At 44.3% G+C, this 22,528-nt stretch overlaps 1 protein-coding gene across 1 annotated transcript in view; it reads right to left on the bottom strand.

The window, feature by feature from the left end:
- LOC138481507 (pyrimidine-specific ribonucleoside hydrolase RihA-like) overlaps positions 1-22,193 on the bottom strand; it is a 295,952-nt gene extending 273,759 nt beyond the window's left edge. The window contains exon 1 of the mRNA XM_069613694.1: positions 21,965-22,193. Within this exon, the coding sequence (XP_069469795.1) occupies positions 21,965-22,134 (170 nt within the window). The 5' untranslated portion in view covers positions 22,135-22,193. The remainder of the gene's footprint in view (positions 1-21,964) is intronic.
- Between the last annotated feature and the right edge of the window lie 335 nt (positions 22,194-22,528).

Below are 22,528 nucleotides of genomic sequence, written 5' to 3'. Positions count from 1 at the left end.
TATTTGGGTGTGTTTTGCATTTAACTTTGAAAGTCAAATGTTGGTATGGTTTGCATTGAATCTTTGAAAGTCAAATTTGAGTGTGTTTTTCATTCAACTTTGAAAGTCAAGTTTGGGTGTGTTTTTCATTTAACTTTGAAAGTCAATTTTGGGCGTGTTTTTCATTTGTCTTTGAGAGTCAAATTTGGATGTGTTTTTCATTTAACTTTGGCCATAAATTGAAACCTACTAGCCCAGTGACTATTCCATACCACTGTACTTGCATCCTTCTCCCACTGCCTCCTCTCTACTCACCTATGGCGCTATCTGTTTCTCCTATCTACTCTAGCTGCTTCTCTATAAACTGTCCTTCCCTTCTCACTAAGTCTGGTAAGAAGAGGTTTAAAAAGGATATCTTGGCCTCCAACCCAGGTCTCCCTATCGCTGATACGTATTCAAGCGCCTCTTCCAGAGAGACCCTTACTGATATCCTTTTTGTCGTTCCTTCGCCAGATCTATGGACCCCTCATATGATCTCTGTGCTCTGTCCTGTCTCCTCCTCTCCCATTAATATTGGCACCCGCTGGGAAGTCCTCATGGATTCCTTCGACTCCTCCAGAGTCAGCATTAATGTCTACCTAAATGGCACTGTCATGGTCTAAGGCCCTCAGGCCAATCTCCTCCTCTTCGATATGTGGTTCCCTCACCTCATCAACTTCCTTTCATCTCCAGGTTTCCCCTCCTCTCCTCCCTTGGCTACCTTGCCCTATCTTCCCTCCTCTGCCCCTCCTTGGCTTCCCTCCACACCCCTGCAGGGCGTACCTCTGATTTGTACCCCTGACCGGAAAGTCTTTAAGGCTGGCAACCTTCTTCATCTTGCCACCCTCAACTCACGCTCTGCTGTCAAGCACTCCTCAGACATCTGCCACCTCTTAGAAGAACTCGACCTTGATATCCTTGGTTTTACCAAGACATGGTTCATGGCCATCTCTTTCACAAGCTTTGACTCTCTGCTCCCTGATGGTAACAAGATCCTCTTTGCGCCCAGATCCACCCGGCACAGAGAGGGTGTAGCTCTGATCTTTCTTGAGTGAATTCCTGCCTCTATCATCCCCACTCAGACTTACTCCTCTTTCGAATGCCTTGTCTGCAGGCTCTCTATCTCCTAGCCACTCTCTTACTGTTTCTACTCTCTACCAGCTCTCTGGTCAAATCAACTCTTTTCTCTCTGAGTGGGCTGACCTCTCCTCCTCCCTCCAGGCCTTGCCACCTACCTTCTCGGACATCCGCCCCATGAAGCGTGTGTCAGTTCAGGCTTTCACTGCCAACCTCGCTCCCCCCCCACCTCCACCCCTGGCTGACTCACACCCTGACACAGCCCTGTCCCAGCTCTACTCCTCTATTTCTGCTACTCTTGATGCTCTTGCCCTGTCATTAGGATCCGTTTGAAGTCCAAAGCCAAGTGCAATTCTTGGTATGACTCCAACCTAGCTACACTTAAACATAAGTGTAGGGCGGCTGAGAGGAAATGGAGGGCTTCTTGTTCATCCTCTGAAAAACTGGCCTGCCGCCTGCTCCAAAGGCAATACCGACTCTCTGTCCGCACCAAGAAGAGAGTCCACATTCAAGCCTGTGTCTCTGCGGCATCAAACAACTCGGCCAAACTCTTTAAAATCTGCAAAGAGCTGGCCAACCCTGCTGCAGTCTCTACCCCTCCTCTTTCCTCCCAGGCTCTTTACAATGCCCTTGCCTCTCACTTAATCTCTAAAACCCAGGACATCCTGTCCACCCTCTTCACCCCTCCACCTCCTCTCCCCTCTCCGTCTCTGCTTGCTGGCCCTCCATTAGCTACCCTCCTCATCCTTTCCTCTTTTCTCCCCTGACAAGGCCGCTAGACAAGTCAGCTCTATGAAAGCCTCATCAAAACAGGTTCATCCCTGTTACTCTAAAACCATCAAGGACCACATCGATACTCTCGTTCCGACCCTTGCCGGTTTTTGCAACCCCTCCTTTTCCTCGGGATCCTTCCCCTCTGAAGCACAACCTTGTGCATCCTCTCCTCAAGAAACCCACAGCTGATCCTTCTTGTCTGGCTAACTTTCGCCCAATCTCCATTACTCCCTTTTTGGGTAAATTCCTGGCCATCTCTCAGTTTAACCTTCATCAAGTTGCAGGGTTGGTTTCTTAGGAAGTGGAAGAATTTGTCCGGTCTTGACGGTCGAGGGGAAGGTGCCATGAGTTAGGGATCTGTTGCCGATTGTCAGGTAAGGGAGGAATGCTTCAGTCGGAAGAGTCTTGGGTACAGAAGCAGGGAGAATTATGTCCACATATGATGTGACCTTGAGAGATGCCAGTATGGAAATCAGGGTGTCCATTGTTAGTGTCTTGAAAGTTGTCCAGGTAGTTGTGGTTTTGCCAGATATTATGCATAGTGTGCAGACGGTTGTGTGGTTGGTGTCTATGTGTTAGCGGATCATGTTGATCTTGTTGACAAAGAAAGAGTGGATCTTTTGAGGGAGTGCAGTATGGGTGGGTCGAGCAGAGGGTTGATGGCTTTGAAGAGGGCTCTGTTTTCATTGTTGGCCTTGGCTATGGTGTTTTGGCAGTCGTTGGCCTTGGCAGTGGTGATCAGTCATCTGTGTGTAGCATAGAGTTCTTTGAGCAGGGCGAGGTCAGATGGTGCTGCAGGCTTTACACCAATTGTTTTCCTGTTTTCTGATGGTCAGTTTGTTGAACTGAGTCCAGATTGGGTGATACCCGCAAACAGAGGCCTTGTTAGGGGGGGCTGAGGAGGTTATAGCCTCGGGTCTTTTTGTTGTAACCCTGGATAGAAGCTCTAGGGCTACAACCAAAAGGCTAGCTAGCCCGAGTCCCGACAACCCGGACACTAGCATAGCCCTAAATCTTTTTCAGACCTAGCAACATCCCTGCGGCTGAAAAATGCAGGTGAGTTGAGAAGTATCATATGTCAAGCGTGAAATACTACACCAGTCCTGGCCTCCTCCAGGTCTGCTTCACCCTATACTTCTACGTCTGTTACGTGTATAACAGCAATTATATTGACAAATTGAAACTTTGCTATTGCCTGTGTGCCCCCCCGTGAGTTTTGGTTGCCCCCTGCCCCCCGTGAGTGTCTGTGTGCCCCCCTGCCCCCCGTGCGTGTCTGTGTGCCCCCCTGCCCTCCCCCGCGAGTGTCTGTGTGCCCCTCTGTCCCCCCCGCGAGTGTCTGGTACCCCCCTGACCCCCCGTGTGTTTCTGTGTGCCCCCCTGCTCCCCCGTGAGTGTCTGTATGCCCCCCTGCCCCCCCGGTAGTGTCTTGTGCCCCCCCTGCCCCCCTTCCGTGAGTGTCTCTGCGCCCTCACCCTGCTTGCTCCCCCCCTTTTGCTCTGCGTTCCACCCCCCTTCCTGCCTCCCCCCTCCCCCCCTCCTCAATTCCAGCCTCTTCTACTACCTTCCTACTCCCCCCTTCTTTTCTCCCTCCTCTCAGCCTTCCCCCTCCTAGCACTTACTCCTATCATCTGTTCCGTGACTCTTGATAGCAGCTTGTCTGTCTCCCCTCCTCCCCTTGTTCTTCTCCCTCCTCCCCCCTCCACTGCTTTTTAAATTTGTGACCGACATTTTTGCTCAGTAGCGTGCCTTGTTCTCCTTCCCCCTCCTTCCCCTTGCCCCCCCTCCCACCCCGCCTCTTGTTACCACCTGCACTGCGTAAATTGTCGTCAGACATAGTAATGTTACTGCTTGCTCTGTTCTCCTTCGTATCCATTTCCTCTTGCCTTACTTGTTCTATGCACTTGCACTATCAGAAATGTCGACAGGCCTATTATGATAGTTATTTTTCACATTCTGTATTGTTTCAAGGACTTTTACTGAATGTAACTGTATTTTCCTATGTCCCCTCCCTCCTTGAAGCGCTTTGAAACACTTTGTGTATAGGCGCTATATAAATAAACTATCATATCATATCATATCATATCATATCAATGGAGCAACATGTTAGGAGCTATAAAAAAAAGAGATTGGCAGAAAAATCTCCTGTCTTTCATTGGGCAATACAGCAGCTCCTGTTCTGCATGTGATTCGAAAATGACTGGAAATTAAGGAATTAAGTTAGATGGCAAAAGTAGCCCATAGTTTATCAACATTACTAGTCTTCAAAATGTTCTTACTCATAAATGACTTTTCATGTGGAATGCTATTATGCAGCTGAAGTGTCCGAGTTATAACACTGTCCATATTGCTTGTGGGAAACCATCCCATAATTACACCTCTCAAATTCCTGGCTAAGGTATCCCCTGGCCGCAAAGCTCAGTAGACAAGGATCTGACCTTATTTCTTTTCTCATGTGCAAAGGGGATTGGATCGAGTAGATGGTAGTTTGTGCTAAGCATGCTTTTTTCGGGAATATAGTGGCAGAATATGCGCATATCATAAACAGACCCACCCTTTTCTCTCTTTGTGTGTCACCAACAGGTGCAGTGTTTAATTGACATGAACATAGTTTTATTGGCACTAAAACAATTATCCCACTGCCGGTAAGATAGCACAGCGGGTGGAGTACTCACTGCTGCGATAATTGTGTGACCAGCAGGTCACATGATTGAATCCCAGCAAAGCGAACACAGCCTTTCATCCTTATGATGTTGATAAATGAGTACCAACAACTGTTAGGTGATAATTGTATGTAAAATATTCTATATACAGCGCTTTGGTGAAAGCGCTATATAACAATTCATTATCATGGATCTCTGAAGCATTACACACCATATCCTCCCTAACAAGATTGGAATATTTGACTTAGAGATCACTGACACACATCTCTGCAGCAAGGAATGCACCCACTGAGCTACGATGGCAAAAAACACTTGCATGTTAAGGTATATTCTGTTGCATGTGTCTGAACACCACACCACACTACACCACAATTGCCAAATGATAAGTAGATATATGGGTTTTTTCACCATGTTTGTCAACTTCTCAAATCGTTACTCTGTAGCTCAGTGCAGGTTGCTAAATGCAATGGCTATTCAGTTGTTTCCTTTCCTTTCATTGTGGAGACTGACAGATATCCTTTTAATGCAAATACTTTGCTGAATTGCCTTGTAATCATTTTGCTGTCGTACGCTTTTGCACTTTCAGAGGGAATCATACTTTTTATTGTCAGGTTTATTTAGCATGTGATTTTGGTGCTTTTCAAGTCATCTTTATTGAACACACAGCACTAGTATAGTTTTTGAAGGGCACTTAGGCAGACAGCATTGAACGTGGAGGAAATATTGAAGTTGGGATGGGATGTGATATAGAGGGTCAGTATAGTAAAGAGATATTTCCCACAGAAGTAGCAACATTCTTCTTTAGTGCTATTGCCACTCCTATCAGTGGTACATTTACCCGAGTACAAGTGGTGGAAATGTGGGGCTAGCCTCAGATGACTCCAGATGGGGACTTTAAGGAATTACTGCAGGTGCTAACTCTATCCGCTGTAATTCCTACAATCATCCACAGGAGTGATTGGCCATGCTCCATCATCCCCTCTCTCAGAACAAGCTCGTTTTAATCACTCGCCTGCCGGTTCCCTTTATCGCACAAGGAATCCATTACCTTCCACCTCATCTACAGACCACCTCACAGGAGTGACCCTTTCATTGCAGACATCTCCAACTTACTCTCATCTATCACATTAGCACATTCTAATAATGTCTTTCTCTATGATTTCAACATCCCTGAGACCCAGGCTGACAACTACACTGGAAGCACACTTTTCACACTGACTGTAAGAAAATTGTACTCTCCCCATTCACAACAATAGAAACACCCTAGACTTAGGGCCTCATTACGAGTTTGGAGGCAGCCATGGTGCTATTAGCACCATGGCTGCCTCCAAACTCGTGTCCAGGTCCGGGTTCCTTGAATGAGGAATTACCGGGTCATTCCAACCTTGGAGGACCCGGTAATTCCTCATTGAAAGAACCCATCCCCATTCCCATTTGAGCTCCCATAGGGCTCAATCGGAATGGGGAAGAAGCTAATAACGGGCCCGTTAACAACGGGCCCGTTATTAGCTCCCTGGTCCCCATGCGGGACCCGCAAAGGACATCTGGTATGACCAGACGTTCTGAGCGGGCGGGTCCCGCAAGGGAACCAACAAACAATGGTGGGAACCTCCAAACCTGGCACCTAGAGGTAAAACAATACTGTTGTTGACATTTCCATTACACAGAATTTGTATCTGTTTGCTTTTGATCCCATTAATTGTTTTTTTAGAAAGCGTCATTTTTATCCTAACAATGGAACAGTTGTTGCACTTTCTTCACATTTCCCTTTAAAAAATGTAAATGTACTATTTTTAGAGCTGTATTGAGCTGTATTAGTATGAATGAATGTATGAATGTCTGTTATATAGGATGTGTTTTACAAAATGAATTAATTAAAGACTTTTTTACAATCTATAACAAAATAAAATGAATTTTTGATGTAATACCTTTTGCCTTGTTCTTCAGTTGCTCTCGTGTTTCCGGCACCACCACCTGTTTCATATGGGTCCCGCAAGGGAACCTTGTAATAGGGCGGAATGGGTTTATCGGCACCATTACCGGCACGTTAAACCCATTCCGCCCACCTCGTAATGAGGCCCTTAGTCTTTACATCATCCTCCTGCATCACCTGGGCAGAATCTTTCTGGCTTAACTGGTCTGACCACGCTGCTATCCCATTATTCGACATCCACTTCACTACGGGCCAAAGGTCGGGCTAAACACCCCCTCACTCAATGCCGCTCATTCAAAACCTTCCCGGTCAATGAGCAAGAACAAAAATTTGCAAACCACGGGGAATGCCTCAGGTCTCCTGGAATTATTCAGCAACCCTGCTATGAAACTGGTGGACACTCATGCCCCCCCTAAAATCCAGCCCGGCTAAGACCATACTATTTGTCCCATTGTTCACCCCCGAGCTAGCCTCCAACAAACACTCAATCAGAGCCCTAGAGAAAAGGTGGCGCAAAAACCATAACCCAGGTGACCTCACCAACCTCAAATCTAACTGCACAAACTGGAGGATTCTGATGAACGAGGCCAAAGCTGGTTACTTCTCCTCCAACTTTGCAGTAGCCACTAATAGGAGCAAAGACCTCTTTGAAGTAGTAAAGCATTGTACAAAACTCTCACCCGACTCCGAGTTAAAAGAATCTCAGCAAAAATGTGATGGAGAGATGAGGAGAAATTGACAAAATCTTTGAGACCATCGAATCAACCTCACATAGCATTTGCATCCCTGCATCCCGGCACTCACACTGCTCCTCTGGATGACAGAATTGTCTCCTTTCTCTCCCCCTGGTTTCTCCTAAAAATGATTGCCTGTCTCAAACCCACTTTTCACCCTGGCGATATAATCCTGACCTCCATCATTAAACAATTGACGGCCCACTGCTCAATGCGCTTCTCAGCATCATCAATGTCTCCCTTACAGAAGGGTCATTTCTGGACACCCTCAAGACAGGTCTCAGGCAACCTCTTTTGAAAAAAACAACCCTATATTCAGAAGATCTGGCCAACTACAGGTCCATTAAAAACCTCCCTATAATTGGCAAAATCATGGAAAAAGTAGCTGCTTCACAATTACACACCAGAATTGATCAACTCCATCTTCTAAATGGCCATCAGTCAGGGTTCTACCCCAAGTGTAGCATCGAGACAGCCACCATTCAGGTCGTGAATGATGCCCTCCAAATCATGTTTAAGGGCAACTCATGCCTCTTTGTGCTCCTTGTCCTCTCAGCTGCATGTGACACCGCCAACCACTGCATCCTTCTCTCCCTCCTTGCTGACAGGATCGGATTCTCTGGCACTGTCCTGAATTGGTTTACCTACTACCTCTCAGGCAGACACCATGTTGCCAAGATGAACTCATAGCATTCTAACCGATTGCAAGTCTCTTGCAGAGTACCCCACGGCTCCGTCCTCTCACTCATCCATTTTAACCTTTGCACGGAGCCTCTGGGCACTTTCCTCAAAGATCCCAATATAGCCATCCACCAATATGTGGACAATACTCAGTTATAAATGAGAGTAACTAGCACGCAGAACATAATTCATCTCCGCGATTACCTAGCCCTCATCCAGACCTGGATGTTGACCGCCTACCCCAAACTAAACCAATCCAAGACTGAATTCATCCTCATCAGTTTGCCTGCTAAAAATAAAGTTGACCAACAATGGCTCAAGGATATGCGCCTAGAAGTATTTGATCCACAACTCTCAGACTCACCTAAATCTTTAGGCTTCACCATTGACTTTTGCTTGTCCTTCCAGAAAATGCATAGCCAAGAAGGCCCAAATAGCCTGGCTCTGAATCTCTACCCTTCGAAAAATCAAACCCTTCATCTCTCCACAAGACTTCCGGACACTATTGTATTGTATTTGGTTATTTATATAGCGCTCTTTCCCCACTTGTGTGGCCTCAATGTGCTTTTTCTCGGTTGGAACGCCCTTGGTGACCGTAGTCAATGTGGTGGGAAATTCTACGGAGTTTAGCTTAAGAGATGCAAGTGTGCATGTTGCTGTTCCAAGACTTGGATAGCTGTCAAGGCTCGACTAAGCAGTCCCAAGAGAGGTCAGACACGTGGGTGGGTGCTGTTGAAGGTTTGAGATAGATTGCTATTGTTGAGAGAGACTATGTGAGGCCAGCTATACAGGGTTCCTTCGGGTGGTAGTTGCTGTATACTAGTGATAGAGATGTTTATGTACATCAGGTGTTTCACTCTGGACGGCTATGTGTGATGCTAGACCAGATATGCATAGCCATAGCTGTATTCTATCGTGCATGGATGCTTGGCCATGCCTGCAGGCCGGTGTCCACACTAGTGGTGTGAGATATATGTACCGTAAACTGCGAGATTGTTCCGCTGGGGCGATATTTGTCCAGGTCTAGAATTGAGAGTCCTATACCAATGGGCCTAAGTTTCACAATGTAGCAGGTATCAGCATATATTAAACAAAGATGGAGGCAACACCTAGGTTTGAGAATCCTGCACAGTGGGAGAGGCCTAGGTTTCACGATGCAGTAGGTTTCAGCATATAGTAAGCATTAGTGCAGGCCCTGCTGGTCTCACACATAGATGGGGGAAATGTTCTTCTGACAGGGCTCACAGCTGTTCACTTGGTTCCCCTAAAAGCAGTCCACCATGCTGCAGGGCGTCTTATTATGGCAGCACGGAAATGTGACTGAATCACTCCCATCCTATGCAAACTACATTGGCTTCCACTCTAAGCCAGGATACTGTTCAATACTCATTGTATCATCTACAAAACAGTCCCAAGTAGCACTCCAACGTACCTGGTGGCTAGGCTCCACATATCTGGTGGCACAAGCTCCTCGCACAGACAATCGACCAACCGGCTTGAATCACATCTCGTCCGCAAAGAGAGGACCCACAAACAATCCTTCTCTTGTCATGCACCCAACCTCTAGCACTCAATCCCGGTGTTGGCTTGGAATACCCCCACAGTCCTCCATTTTCGCAAATCTCTCAAAACATGTCTCTTTCAACAACACCTGACCAAGGGCTCATTCCAGTGGACGCACATACCGACACACAGACCTCACAGTACTGCGCTACTGTTAAATGATACCCATCCAAATGCTGCCTACCCAGACTCTGTACAGCGCTCCGCTGCTCTCGTGCTAGGTCTGTGCTTTAAACAATAAAATAAAATAAAAATAAAATAATGTGCCCATCACTAACTTGCCGCTTTCCTTTTTAGTTGGGTATAAAGGTAGCGGTTACTAACTCACCACTCTCTCCTTTTTAGTTGGGTAAACTGCAAAGCTTGTTTGGAGAATCTCAGAACTACACTCTCTCCCCAATATTATTGTTTCAGCTACCCATGGAACCATCTCCCTGTGCTACCCTCTGTAACCAAGGAGCAGGCTTTGAGGCAGTCCTATTTGAACAGGATCACCTACCACATAACCACACAGCCAGGGCCTCCGCGAGTCATGGGCTGACTGTGCGGGGGCCCAGTGCTCCACTGTCAGGGGGCCCAACGGCACCTATGCCTGCCTCAACTATAATAATATTATTTAAAAGAGAACCTGTTCTGCTTCCATGAACAAGGCCCGTTTTTCTGTTTGTCGGAGGGAGGCAACGTGTCCCCTCTCACCCTCCTGTTGGGTCTCCCTAGAGAAAAATACACCCCTCCCACTGCACCCTCCTAGCGGCCCATCAGATTCTGCAGGGCCCTGTAAGTACTACTTATCAGTTTCTTTCTTCTAGCAAAGGATTTAAAGGGTGGAGTGATTCACATGTTCATTTAAGAGACCATTGTTTTCATAAAGACGTTCTTGTTGACTTATTCAAGAGACCATTGTTTTGGAAAAGAACTGTAGAAGGGCATTTTTATTTTAAAAACGGATACAAAATACGAAATTAGCTACATCAATCTGTGCCCCCCAAGGACAATTACATATATCACTACATATATCACATAAACAAGTTTAAAACTATCTGCCTTATTTTTACAAGCTCATATTTAACACACCAAAAAGCAATTATTTTTGTTGAATGTAACATTTTCCTCACATTGTATATGAAACAAGTCTTTGTCAAACATTAAAATACAAACAGGTAGCCTTTTCACACATTACCTTTTATAACAAGTCTTTATGGCTTGAAAGTACATTTTCAAAAACCACAGGCAATTTATTTGCGGTCTCTGAATTGTGTTCTGATATTTATGGTCTTACATTCAATGTGGCCGGAACAATGCCACAATTGTAGTTTTTGCCTAGCATATTTCTGTAAGGATTTATCTATCTGTGCAAGTACTTTGCTATGGTTTGGGTACTTTTCAACTCATCTTTATAAAACAGAGTATTGTTGAAATCTAAAAGTGGGCGTGAGAGGGGGAAAGGATGAGAGGGCAAGTGAGTCATGACTATTTTCCCCGGATGTAGCAAGAGAGGTTGCAGTCCTGAAGACGGAAGAGGCTATGGCCCTGTGCTGATTTTCAGACCACAAGTTGAGGATACATGTGGGCGGACAGCATCCGCCCACTTTTTTCAGAGGGCAGATGCAACCTCTATTGGGTGTTTTTGAGGCCGGCATTCAAAACAAAAGTTTGGATACTAGGATTTAACCCCAGGTTGTTATGTTCCCAGTGCATATGCAAGGCAACATAAAAGTGTCAAAGTGCATGTCTCTTATTTGGATATTGATTTCCAGGGAATATTTCAAATTTCATTATAAATTGTTGGGTTTAAATGTTGGGCTCCTTTTATACTTTGCCAGCGTAGTTATTATAAAATATCCTCTCTCTGGTTTTTTATCCAGTGTTGATTCATTTTTTTGAAAGGCAAATGCTCATCTGCTTTTAAATATTTGACTTTAAGATAGTTCACTTATTGTGAGTTACAGTTTATTCTTTTCACTACGGGGCAGAAATTCCCACACTAAGTGAAGCGAGGGAGCTGTACCCATATGCTCGAAACACATTGCACAGCATATTTTGCAGCAGGAATAGGAAATAGGAAAAAAGCCATGCAATTTGCAGAAAGGTCGAAACATATAACATCTCAGCAACAGTAGCATAACCTGCTGAGTTCTCTTTGATGTATCCTACAATAGGATCCCCTGCTTCCCCCTGCTACTCTCGCAAAAAAGATTTGTCCTGCCCACCCCCACCAATCAAGGCTCAGCAGGCACATTGATGATGCTCCCTTCCCATTTTGATGTGAGCAGCACTTGCTAATTTTGGAAGATGCATGCTAACACGTCAGCAAGCCTGAGCCCAGCAGGAGAGGAGACAGAAACCCTGCCACAACCAGTGATTTAGATGAGCACAGCAAGACCAGGTGCAGCTGCACCATCTGCCATCATATACTCAGCACCTATGCATATTGAGGGCCCACGCCACATTTTTATAGGACCTGAGCCCTGTTCATGTTGTTATAATTTGAAGATGTATAATACAATAAAGAGTAAGATAACACGTCTTGTTTTACTTACATCCAACCCCCTTTACACAGGAACTCTATAAGGTTTTCCGGCATCACTAGTCCTGAAAAAATGGACCGTCTGCTATGATTGATTAAAAAATGTGTATAACAAATTTTTATTCAAATAATTCGAACTGAATTTAAACATAAAACACTATCCTCACCTAACACAGTGTACTAAACACTAAAAAACAGTTACTAAAACATGAAATACAAAGTTCACTTATTTGCATGACAAAAAAGATATCACATAACATAACACAAAAAAATCTCAATGTGTCTCTAAAACAACAACCATCCCAACATGTTTCTGTTCTTCACTGCCCAGTTCGGGCGAACATTCTTCAGGGGAAATTTTTTTTAAAAAAGCATCCACTAATCTCTTCAACACCGTGCTGAAAGGGTAGATTCAAACTTCTATACAGGCAAAGGAAGGAAAGAACCTCCGAGCCTGTAAGAGTAAAAGGAAAAACTAATGAGTTCCAAAAAGAGGGAAAGGAAGTACTACAAAATGTAGAAAAAGAACATGGCATAGAGGTTATGCCACACTCACACGGGTCCCAACAGGGCACCCACAAATTTACCTTTAATGGAGTTATATATCTAATAAGTGTGGGAGAGATTGGCTAGTTCTTATTATTGATACTGCGACAGAGGTTTCTAAACAAATAGAAATAGACATTACTAAACTTGAAGAAGAAATTAAAAAAGAGCTTGATTTAGACTCTTTCAAAGTAAAACTTGAACAACATTTAAAAGGACTAGTTGACTTTAAAAATGATACCACTTTAGAAAGGGTAAAAAGATTGAAGAAAGATCTTACCAATTTCTCTCACGAGAAATCTTTTCCATTTGTTACAGAGGGTTACAAATTTGGCAATACATCTCAAACTCCGAGAAATAATAGACGGGTACACTTTCGAGATACTTCCTACAGTTCGAGTGAAGAAAGCATGACAGGAGATAATGATCCTGGAGCACAGGCAAGTGTGAGTAGAGGAAGAGGAAAGGGTCCCAGAGGGGGCAATAGACAAAGACAAAGGATGCCTTTTTTAGGACAAGGCCCGAATCGGGGAGACTGGGACAACCAGGTCAGGACAAGGAGTCGTACAAGGAATCAATGGTGATAAATTTGTCTTCTCATGTCCTCTCCTCGGAAGAGGAAAGTACCCTTAATAAGGGTCTGAGCTTTGTCATTACTAAATCACATGATCCTTTTGAATTTAGAACAGAGTTTTTTGCGTTTATGCGCAAAGTACGTCTGAACGAATACTTCAGTGAACATGAAGGATATGTCAGCAACAATTTCAGTGGGTTGCGTAATGCATCTACGTTCTGTGCTCCTAGTCATTCCCATACCGCCGAATCCATTGTCTTTGAAAGACAGGTTTTGGCAGAGGTTCTCAAGTTAGAATCCAGTGAAAAGTCTCGCAACTCTAACTTTAGTAGGCTACAAAAAGCATCGGCACTAAAGTTAGCAAAAGATAATAACTTGATTATCAGACAAGCGGATAAGGGAGGAGCTATTGTGTTGATGAATCGTAGTGATTATGTAAGAGAATGTGAAAGACTACTATCAGATAATGTGAGCTATTTGAGACTTGCTAATGACCCCTCTGCTAAACTTATGAATATTATCAAAGAAAAGGTGACTTCAGCGTTTGACGCTGAAATGATCAGTAAGCAGGAATGTGAATTTCTAATTAGGGATCACGGAAGGATACCTGTTTTTTACATCTTTCCCAAAGTACATAAGAGACTTGTTGATCCCCCTGGCAGACCCATAGTATCTGGTGTTAATTCTATTTTGGAACCCTTGTCCAAATTTGCAGACTTTTATCTAAGACCATCTGTTTTGAAAATGAAAAGTTATTTGAGAGACACCACTGATGCTATTAACAAAATAGAAAGCATAGAGTTTATTCCGGGCCATTCTCTACTGATAGGCTTGGATATTCAATCTTTGTACACTGTGATACCCCAAAGAGCCACACTAGAGGTGGTTGAAGAAGTGTTGATGAATAGAGAGGATGGTCATCCTGTGAGCAATGCATTTATTTTGTGGTGTACGGAGTTTGCCTTGACCCAAAACTTTTTTCAATTTCAAGGTACTTTTTTTCAACAGATTGAGGGTACTGCTATGGGTGCTGCCATGGCTCCCAATTTAGCTAATCTCTACGTCGAGTATTTTGAAAAAGCAGTGATATACCCAGCCACCAACCCCTTTATCCATCATTTGAGGAAGTGGCTGAGGTATATAGATGATATACTGATTGTATGGGATGGCTCAAGAGAAGAGGCTGATAGTTTTGTGACATGGCTCAACCAACAAAACCGGTTTTTGAAATTTACTGGGTCTATATGTGATTTGGAGACCCATTTTTTAGACATTACCATTTTTCATCACAATGGTTTTTTGAAAGTGAAGCCCTACAATAAGACCACTGATAGGAACTCTTTATTACACTTCAACAGCCATCATGCCAAACATTTAAAGAATAATTTGCCATTCGGACAATTTTTGAGGCTGAAGCGTAACAGTAGTCTAAAAGATGATTTTGCTCAAAGTGCGGATGTATTGACCAACAAACTGTTGGCCAAGGGTTATCCGTCTAGAGTAATAAGAAATGCTTCAAAAAGAGCCTACAATAACAATCGCGAGGCATTGCTGGAGAAAAGTAACAAGACTACTAAAAAGATTGGCACTGTTTTTGTTAACACTTTTTCGAATTTGTCCTATAAAATCAAAACCATTGTGATGAAAACTTGGAAGAAAGTCTATTGTGGTAAAGAAGTGTTGCCTCCTTTAGTGGCGTTTAGAAAAAGTCAGAATCTACGGAATATTCTAATCAGAAATGATGTGACAGAAATGCGAACTCCACAGGTTAGACAAACTAGACTGTGGGGTATGCCTGAAGTGAAAGGACATTTTCCATGTGGGAATTGCAGCATGTGTGGACAAACAAAAGAAACTAGAGTATTGCAAATTCTACCTGATGTAAAGTGGGTCTTCAGTGAAATGACAAATTGTAACACAGCCAATGTTGTATATTTAATCACTTGCCCGTGTGGCCTACATTATGTGGGAAAAACGAATAGGCAATGTAAAGTTCGAATGGTGGAACATCGCAGCTGTCTCAAAAACCAGGTGATTACTGCTCCCCTTGTCAAACACTTTATTGAAAAGAAACATGGTTTTAATGATTTCACATGGCTGATTTTGAAAAAGGTGCATGGACATACCAAAATTGAAACGGATCGAAAATTATTGAATGCAGAGCAAAAAATTATTTTTAAATTACAGAGTAATGTGCTAGGTCTCAACGAAAGCATTGATTGGCATTTGGTCAGCCAAGTATGATTTTTGACAGTGTGAGATGCATATACCATATTGTGTTGGTGCCAGCATATCATTGTTTTAAAAAACACCTGTTTAGTGCTCGTGGTGTCCACTAATCTGTTCTACACCAGTAGGCTTCAGGTCCGTTCCAATATGGCCCTTCCCTTTGATGGACTTTTTTTCCAACACTGAGTAGTGTAGTCCTTTTTCTATGTTGCCGGGTCCGTTCCAACATGGCTCTTCCTTTTGATGGACTTTCCTTCCTACACTGAGTAGTGTAGTCCTTTCTTTGTGTTGCCGCACGACCATAGACGTACTGTTAGTGTGCAGCAGTTTTTGGTTTCACTGAATTCAATGTTGGCTGTGTGCGTTTGGAAGCTGCCATTAGAGTGATTTAATCCCTCTGAGTGTACAGGTGAGTCATTAGCATTGTGGTTCTGTGTGTGATAATTTTCCCACTGCCGGTACATTCCCTTCCTGTACGCGTGGGGTAGTTTGGTTATCTTTTGCCATGGGTTTCCCACGTTGTGTAGGATGGACAGCATGGAAGTTTTTTCTGCATTCTATATATTGTACGGGCACTTAGTCTCAATCACGAGGGTGAAATAAAAGCACTCCCATCGGTACATGTTGAAGGGTGATGCCAGACATATGGTGTTCATTGCCATGCATCCATTGTTTTCCAGATTGATACTTTACGGCTTGACTGTGTGGATTTCTCCTTTGCAAACACGTTGATTGCTGCTTTGCTTGTTACAGTCTTGATCCCTACATCTGTGAAGGTAATTTATTTTATGATATTTGGAGCCCTGTTTTCATGTGTAATTGCATTTTGAAGCCCCTTTCTGGATATAACAGAGCATGTGGTCTCTGTGTATTGGTTCTGTCTCATTTAGGTGTGGCGATACTTTAGCGGACTATGACGCTTTTGTGAAGTAGTGGTCTCTCATTTGGCGAGAAACCAGCGAATTTGTCATCCTGTGACGCGCTTTGAAGTTTCACCATTTAAAGGTAAATTTGTGGGTGCCCTGTTGGGACCCGTGTGAGTGTGGCATAACCTCTATGCCATGTTCTTTTTCTACATTTTGTAGTACTTCCTTTCCCTCTTTTTGGAACTCATTAGTTTTTCCTTTTACTCTTACAGGCTCGGAGGTTCTTGCCTTCCTTTGCCTGCATAGAAGTTTGAATCTACCCTTTCAGCACGGTGTTGAAGAGATTAGTGGATGCTTTTTTTAAAAAAATTTCCCCTGAAGAATGTTCGCCCGAACTGGGCAGTGAAGAACAGAAACATGTTGGGATGGTTGTTGTTTTAGAGACACATTGAGATTTTTTTGTGTTATGTTATGTGATATCTTTTGTGTCATGCAAATAAGTGAACTTTGTATTTCATGTTTTAGTAACTGTTTTTTAGTGTTTAGTACACTGTGTTAGGTGAGGGTAGTGTTTTATGTTTAAATTCAGTTCGAATTATTTGAATAAAAATTTGTTATACACATTTTTTAATCAATCATAGCAGACGGTCCATTTTTTCAGGACTAGTGATGCCGGAAAACCTTATAGAGTTCCTGTGTAAAGGGGGTTGGATGTAAGTAAAACAAGACGTGTTATCTTACTCTTTATTGTATTATACATATTGATATCCCTGTCAGTAGAGTAGGATGTTATTATAGGGACTGTTTATACCTATTTGAACATACTACGTTATAATTTGAAGACCTGCAAAATTGATGACTTCACTGCCTTAAGACCTCCCAGGTAAATAGTTTTGTTTATTTCTTTCTATAGCACTACAGTAATGGCCCTAACAAACAATAAGAATATAAACAAAGAAAAGTACAAACAAGCATACGTAGGGTCACATCCTGGGGTAAACATATCCCCCAAATCAAAAAGTAAAACCAACAAATATTCCAGAAATAAAGTGACAACCAATCATCCTTAATTCATCCATAACAACATTTAACTTAGAAAATGAAAATGTGACATTAAAAGGTTTGCATAAACTCAAAAAACAAGGGAGATTAGTCTGGCCCCATCCAATAATAATACAGTATTTGTTTATTCCTTGGCACCAGTCTTTAACTTGCACCCTACGCAGGAATCTAATGTCTTGGGTTCTAACACAGCCAGGGCCCACTCTGCTACGCAACCAGAATAGGACCTTGTTTCTCAGTGCTTCTTTGGTTTCCTGTCTCTCACGTCTGTCCACATTAATAATGATAACATTTCTATCATCACTGACCGATTTCCTTACGTTAGGGTCTGAAATTCCAGGCATTCTCGTTTTTCTATGTGAAACTCTTTCAAGGGGGGAATCGACCAGGTTATCCCCGGCATGCTTCGAAATAGGAGTGCACTGAGTATGAGAGACCGTAAACTCTACAATTCCAGGGGCGGTCACCGTTACCATAGTGGAAAGTGGGCACATCTCCAATTATCGAAATTTGTAGTGTTCCACACCACCATTTACCTTACTATTGCACGCCGTCGAAGCAAGTTGAACCAGTGTGTCCGACATATAAGAATGTGCCTGCATAACAATCAAGTCACATTGACAAGCCTTGTCCATACTCGGATCGTACACCTGAGTCTGGGAGGACATATCAGACTTATTTGGCGGGGCTTGTGATATAATGTCATCAAAGGATTCTACCCAAATACTAAAGTCCACACTATTCTTACATTGACTGAGGTCATACATTCTTTTCTCTTTCATAACCTGCCAGACATTAGAGCCCATTGAAACACTTTTGTATAGGCGTGTTATAAATGCCATATCATATCATATCATATCATTTGACGATTATCTGATCCTTTGTTTACCATATGAGACTGTGTAAGTACTTCCATAATTACATTCTCCATAGATTTTGTGGGAGACTGCATTACTTCATCTATAATTACCACGAGCCGAGATGGATTACCTGAACTACCGGACCGCCCACTACTGGGTATCACACCCAGCGAATCCTCAGGGACCTTCCCCATGCAGGTTTCTATCTTAGGCCGCTCTGGGCTAATCATGTAATTATTCATAAGGACTCCGTTATCCAGGAAAGTAGCCAGTCTTTCATCCTGCAGGTGCTGCCTTCTGCGCACACTCCTTTTCAAAACTTCAAAGACGCGACTTGTATTCGTCATCATATGGTCAGGGGACAAGCAGTGTTCTTGATGTATCAGTGCCATTGATTTTGGATTCACAGCTCTGTTTGTGGGCATTTCCCCAAAAGAAGGAGAACACTACAAGCTCAATGACAGATCCATGCAAATAAAGCATGCAAAGGATCTGCTTACAAGGGACCAAAAAAGGGGATTGAATGCACACAACTTGCAGTAAAATATTAGCTTGCGAAATAGCAAACCAGCCGCAAACTCCCCCCTGCCTGGCCCACAGTTCGCGCAAACTCACCAAAGAGAATCTCTGCCCATTCTGCAGCGCCCTTAATCCCGACCTTCTGGACACTTCAGACTCTGAGTACCTTGTGGAGCACTACTCCACAACCTTGGCTAATGCCATCGACACCATTGGCCCATTAGTGCCCAAAAAAGCTAAACCAGCAATCCACATCAACTCGTGGTACACCCAAGAGGTTACAACCCTCAGAGCTGAAAAACACTTTTAGAGTCAAGTTGGAAGAATACCCCCTTTGACTCCTCCAAACTCAAATTCTCTACCCTTACGAATAAATACAAAAAAATATATCATACAAGCCAAGGCCTCCGCACTCAATACTAGGATAGCCAATGCTAATTCTGATTCAAAGGAACTATTCGCCATCCTCAAAGAACTGGAAACACCAGTCCCCCAAGTCTCCACTATACTCAAGGACTCTGCTTGGTGCAACAGCATTCAGAATGCCTTACTGCTTAAAATTGACATGCTAAAATTCTTGCCAAAAAAAGCCAGCATTACGTACCAGCATCTGGCCACCGATAAATCCACCACCAATAACTCAGGAGCCCCTTTGTTTAGATTCCAAAAACTCTCCTCACAAGAAACCCTATGCATCTTACAAAGCGTCAAGCACTCTAGGTGCAAAGGGGATGCCTGTCCGGCCACACCGATCAAAGACTGTGCCGACAAACTAGCACCTTTCATTACGGCCTTCATCAACGCCGCCCTCAACACGTGTGTAGTACCCACATGCCTCAAGAAAGCTTGGGTCCATCCCCTACAAAAGAACCACACTCGACCCAACCATTGCAAATAATTACTGGCCCATCACTACCATACCATTCCTATTCAGAATTCTCGATAGAGCAGCCAACTTACAAATTCAATGCCACTTGGAAACCCACCAAATTCTAGGTATGCACCAATCAATCTTACGCCCTGACACCAGTATCGAGTCAGCACTCCTGGACCTGAAAAATCAGCTGAACGCGATCAGAGATGAAGGAAAGCGTGCCATGCTTCTCCTCTAAGACCTGTCCGCTGCTTCGACTTGGTCGAGTATAACATATTATACCATCACCTTACTTCCTCGGCCACCTTCTGCCAGGATGCTGTCACATGGATTACCTCTTTCCTCGAAGGTAGAGTAATGAAAGTCTTCCCCGAAAATGCCTGTGCCTCACCCTCCCTCATCAGCTGTGGGATCCCCCAAGGATCCTGGGTCTCACCCACGCTTTATGAGATATTCACAAAACCCATGTTCGACCACCTGGACATGCTCGGCATAGCCTACACTAACTATGCCAACGACACGCAGATCCTCCTCCCTCTCACAGGGTCTTACCACAAAGACACTGCCACCCTCAGCTCTACCTACGCCACTATCCAAACGTGGATTGCGACCCAAGGCCTCTGCCTCAGTGATGAGAAATCAGAACTTCTCATCATCGGTCCTGCTTCATCATTAAAAAATCTTGACTCACAATATGATAACATCGATGGCTCAGAGATCCCAGTCTCATCATCTGTAAAAACACTAGGAGTCTACCTCGATGCCACTCTCTACCTAACTCGCCAAGTAAGCGGTATCTCCTCTTCAGCAGCTACTCAACAAAATTGCTCAATGCCGCTAGACTTTTCCTCACCAGTGTCAACTGTCTAACAATCGCCCGGGCAGTGGTGGGCGCTAGGCATTATAACTGCAATGCTTTATTCGCTGGCAGGTGGCCTTGGAACATAAAAAAACTCCACACCATCCAAAACAACATCATGCACGCTGCCCTCCATATCTCTCGAGCCGAACATATCTCAGCCACCCGCATAGCAGCTCACTGGCTACCCATCAGCGAAATAATCTCATTCAAGACCCTGTCGATCACGCACAAGTGTATCTCTAACTCAGCCCGACCTTACCTGGCTCAAAAATTCTCCAAATCTCAATCTAGCAGGCCATAGGCTGGTCCAACCAAAGTTCAAACGAGCCAAAGCAGGAGGGTCCAGTTTCCCAGTCATCGCCGCTAAGCATTGGAACTCCCTCCCAGCCGCTTTAAGAGCAGAAGAAGCCTACTGGGCCTTCCATAAAGCCCTCAAAACATGGCGGCTCACTTAACCAACCCCCTACACCCTGCTTCGTGACCTCCCCTCATAACCTCACCTATGTACCTATGATTGGAACCCCACCTATGTACCTATGCTTCCTGTGACCTCATCTATCTATTTATGATTGTAACCTCACCTATGTACTTACGCCCTAGCCTAGGGCCCCATGTAACTAATTCAGCGCCCTGATGCTTAAGGGTTTGTGCATGCTCTACAAATGCAAAAATAAATTAATAAATAGGCCAGGCAATGAAAAGTCTGCAGTAAACATAGGCAGAGAATTCCCTTCACTCTGACACCCAGGCCCCGTTCTATTCCGCACTGCACTGCTTATTAAAAAACCTTAATACGGCGTCCAACAAAAAAAAGTAAACACTTCCAGTGCTAGCAATGAACCACCCACCAACCCCCTGGGCTACTCAAGTCATGCACTGCAGCCAGGATACCACACGTGGCAGGGGCATTGCCCGCCAGGATCCTACCGGCTCTGCCCCTCACAGCACTGTGGTGATTCCTGGACGTCGGAATTCTGGCTCCCGCTCCGGATGGAAGCTCACTGCTGGGCACCTCCAGGCTAGAGGCAAGGGCTGCACACCGGTCTGGAAACCGCCACGCCGTCAAGCCACACTGTCCGCAATTGCAGATTGGCCTCAAATGTCGGCTTCTTCACATAATCAACGTGTGTGCTCCTCGGCAAATCCTTTTATATGCTTGATCTGCCAATATTAGAAGCCTATATAACTTGGTACTCAACCTGCAGTGTCTGATCCGTCAGAAAAGGTTTCACTCCTGATATTGCCGCATAGGCAAATATTAACAATGGCAATTCAAAATCTGTACTTCACAGTTAATTTGTTTGTCTCCTGCTTTACTCTTGGCAAATAGTTTTTAACGCAACTTCACATACTACCTTCGCAAATTAAAGGCGCATTCTATGATCTCCTTTTCTGCAATATCACTGATATCACTATTTATGCAAATCAGGGGGCCCCACGCATCTTACCACAGCATGCCGATGCTTTAGACACAGAACTGAAGACAGCACGGCAAAAGCACGGAAAAAATCACGGCGTCCATTTCTAATTCGGGGAAGGACGCGTGCTAAACATGGAAAAGTACATTTTCTGTGGAAAGAGAAATCATGAAATACGAAAGTATACCTGAGACGCAGCCCTTGCTTCTGTTGTCTATCGCAGGAAGGCGCGATGTGAAGCAGACACGGCAAGGTGCGTAGGAAGGCACTGGGCACCTCGGCGAGCTTTGCCAGAGCACTTGGATAATTATTAACATCTTTTAACCAACGGAGAGCAAAGGAGAAACACTCCCACATAGTGTCTTGCGCCCTGAATTCACCTGCCCATTAGCTGGTAATTGATTTTCTGCTGCCTGCGCCATTCCTTGGGTTTCAAAGGTAGGTCAGGGCATACATTGCTGGGAGGTGCCTCATTTTGTCACCTGACCCCAGTTCCTGTTGTGCGCGCTCGTGTGGGGACGTTAGGACTCTGCCAGGCGGAGGCCCGAGTTTGCTGCGCTGCAAGGACAAACATGCGTCAGACGGTCAGAAACACAGAGGAGGTGTGGGCGACCGCCCAAGCGGAGGAACCTCACTTTATTCTTCTCTACTGCGACTCTGACACTCTATGGGCCCGGCACACAGGATTGTCAGGGTTCAGGAGGGAAAAACTAATGGAAAACCTAGACTGTCCTCCTCGCAAGCCAGGCTT

Source organism: Ambystoma mexicanum, chromosome 5p (assembly GCF_040938575.1).
Source record: "Ambystoma mexicanum isolate Mex_15411 chromosome 5p, UKY_AmexF1_1, whole genome shotgun sequence".
Taxonomy (NCBI): Eukaryota; Metazoa; Chordata; class Amphibia; order Caudata; family Ambystomatidae; genus Ambystoma; species Ambystoma mexicanum.
This window is presented reverse-complemented; position numbering and strand designations above follow the sequence as displayed.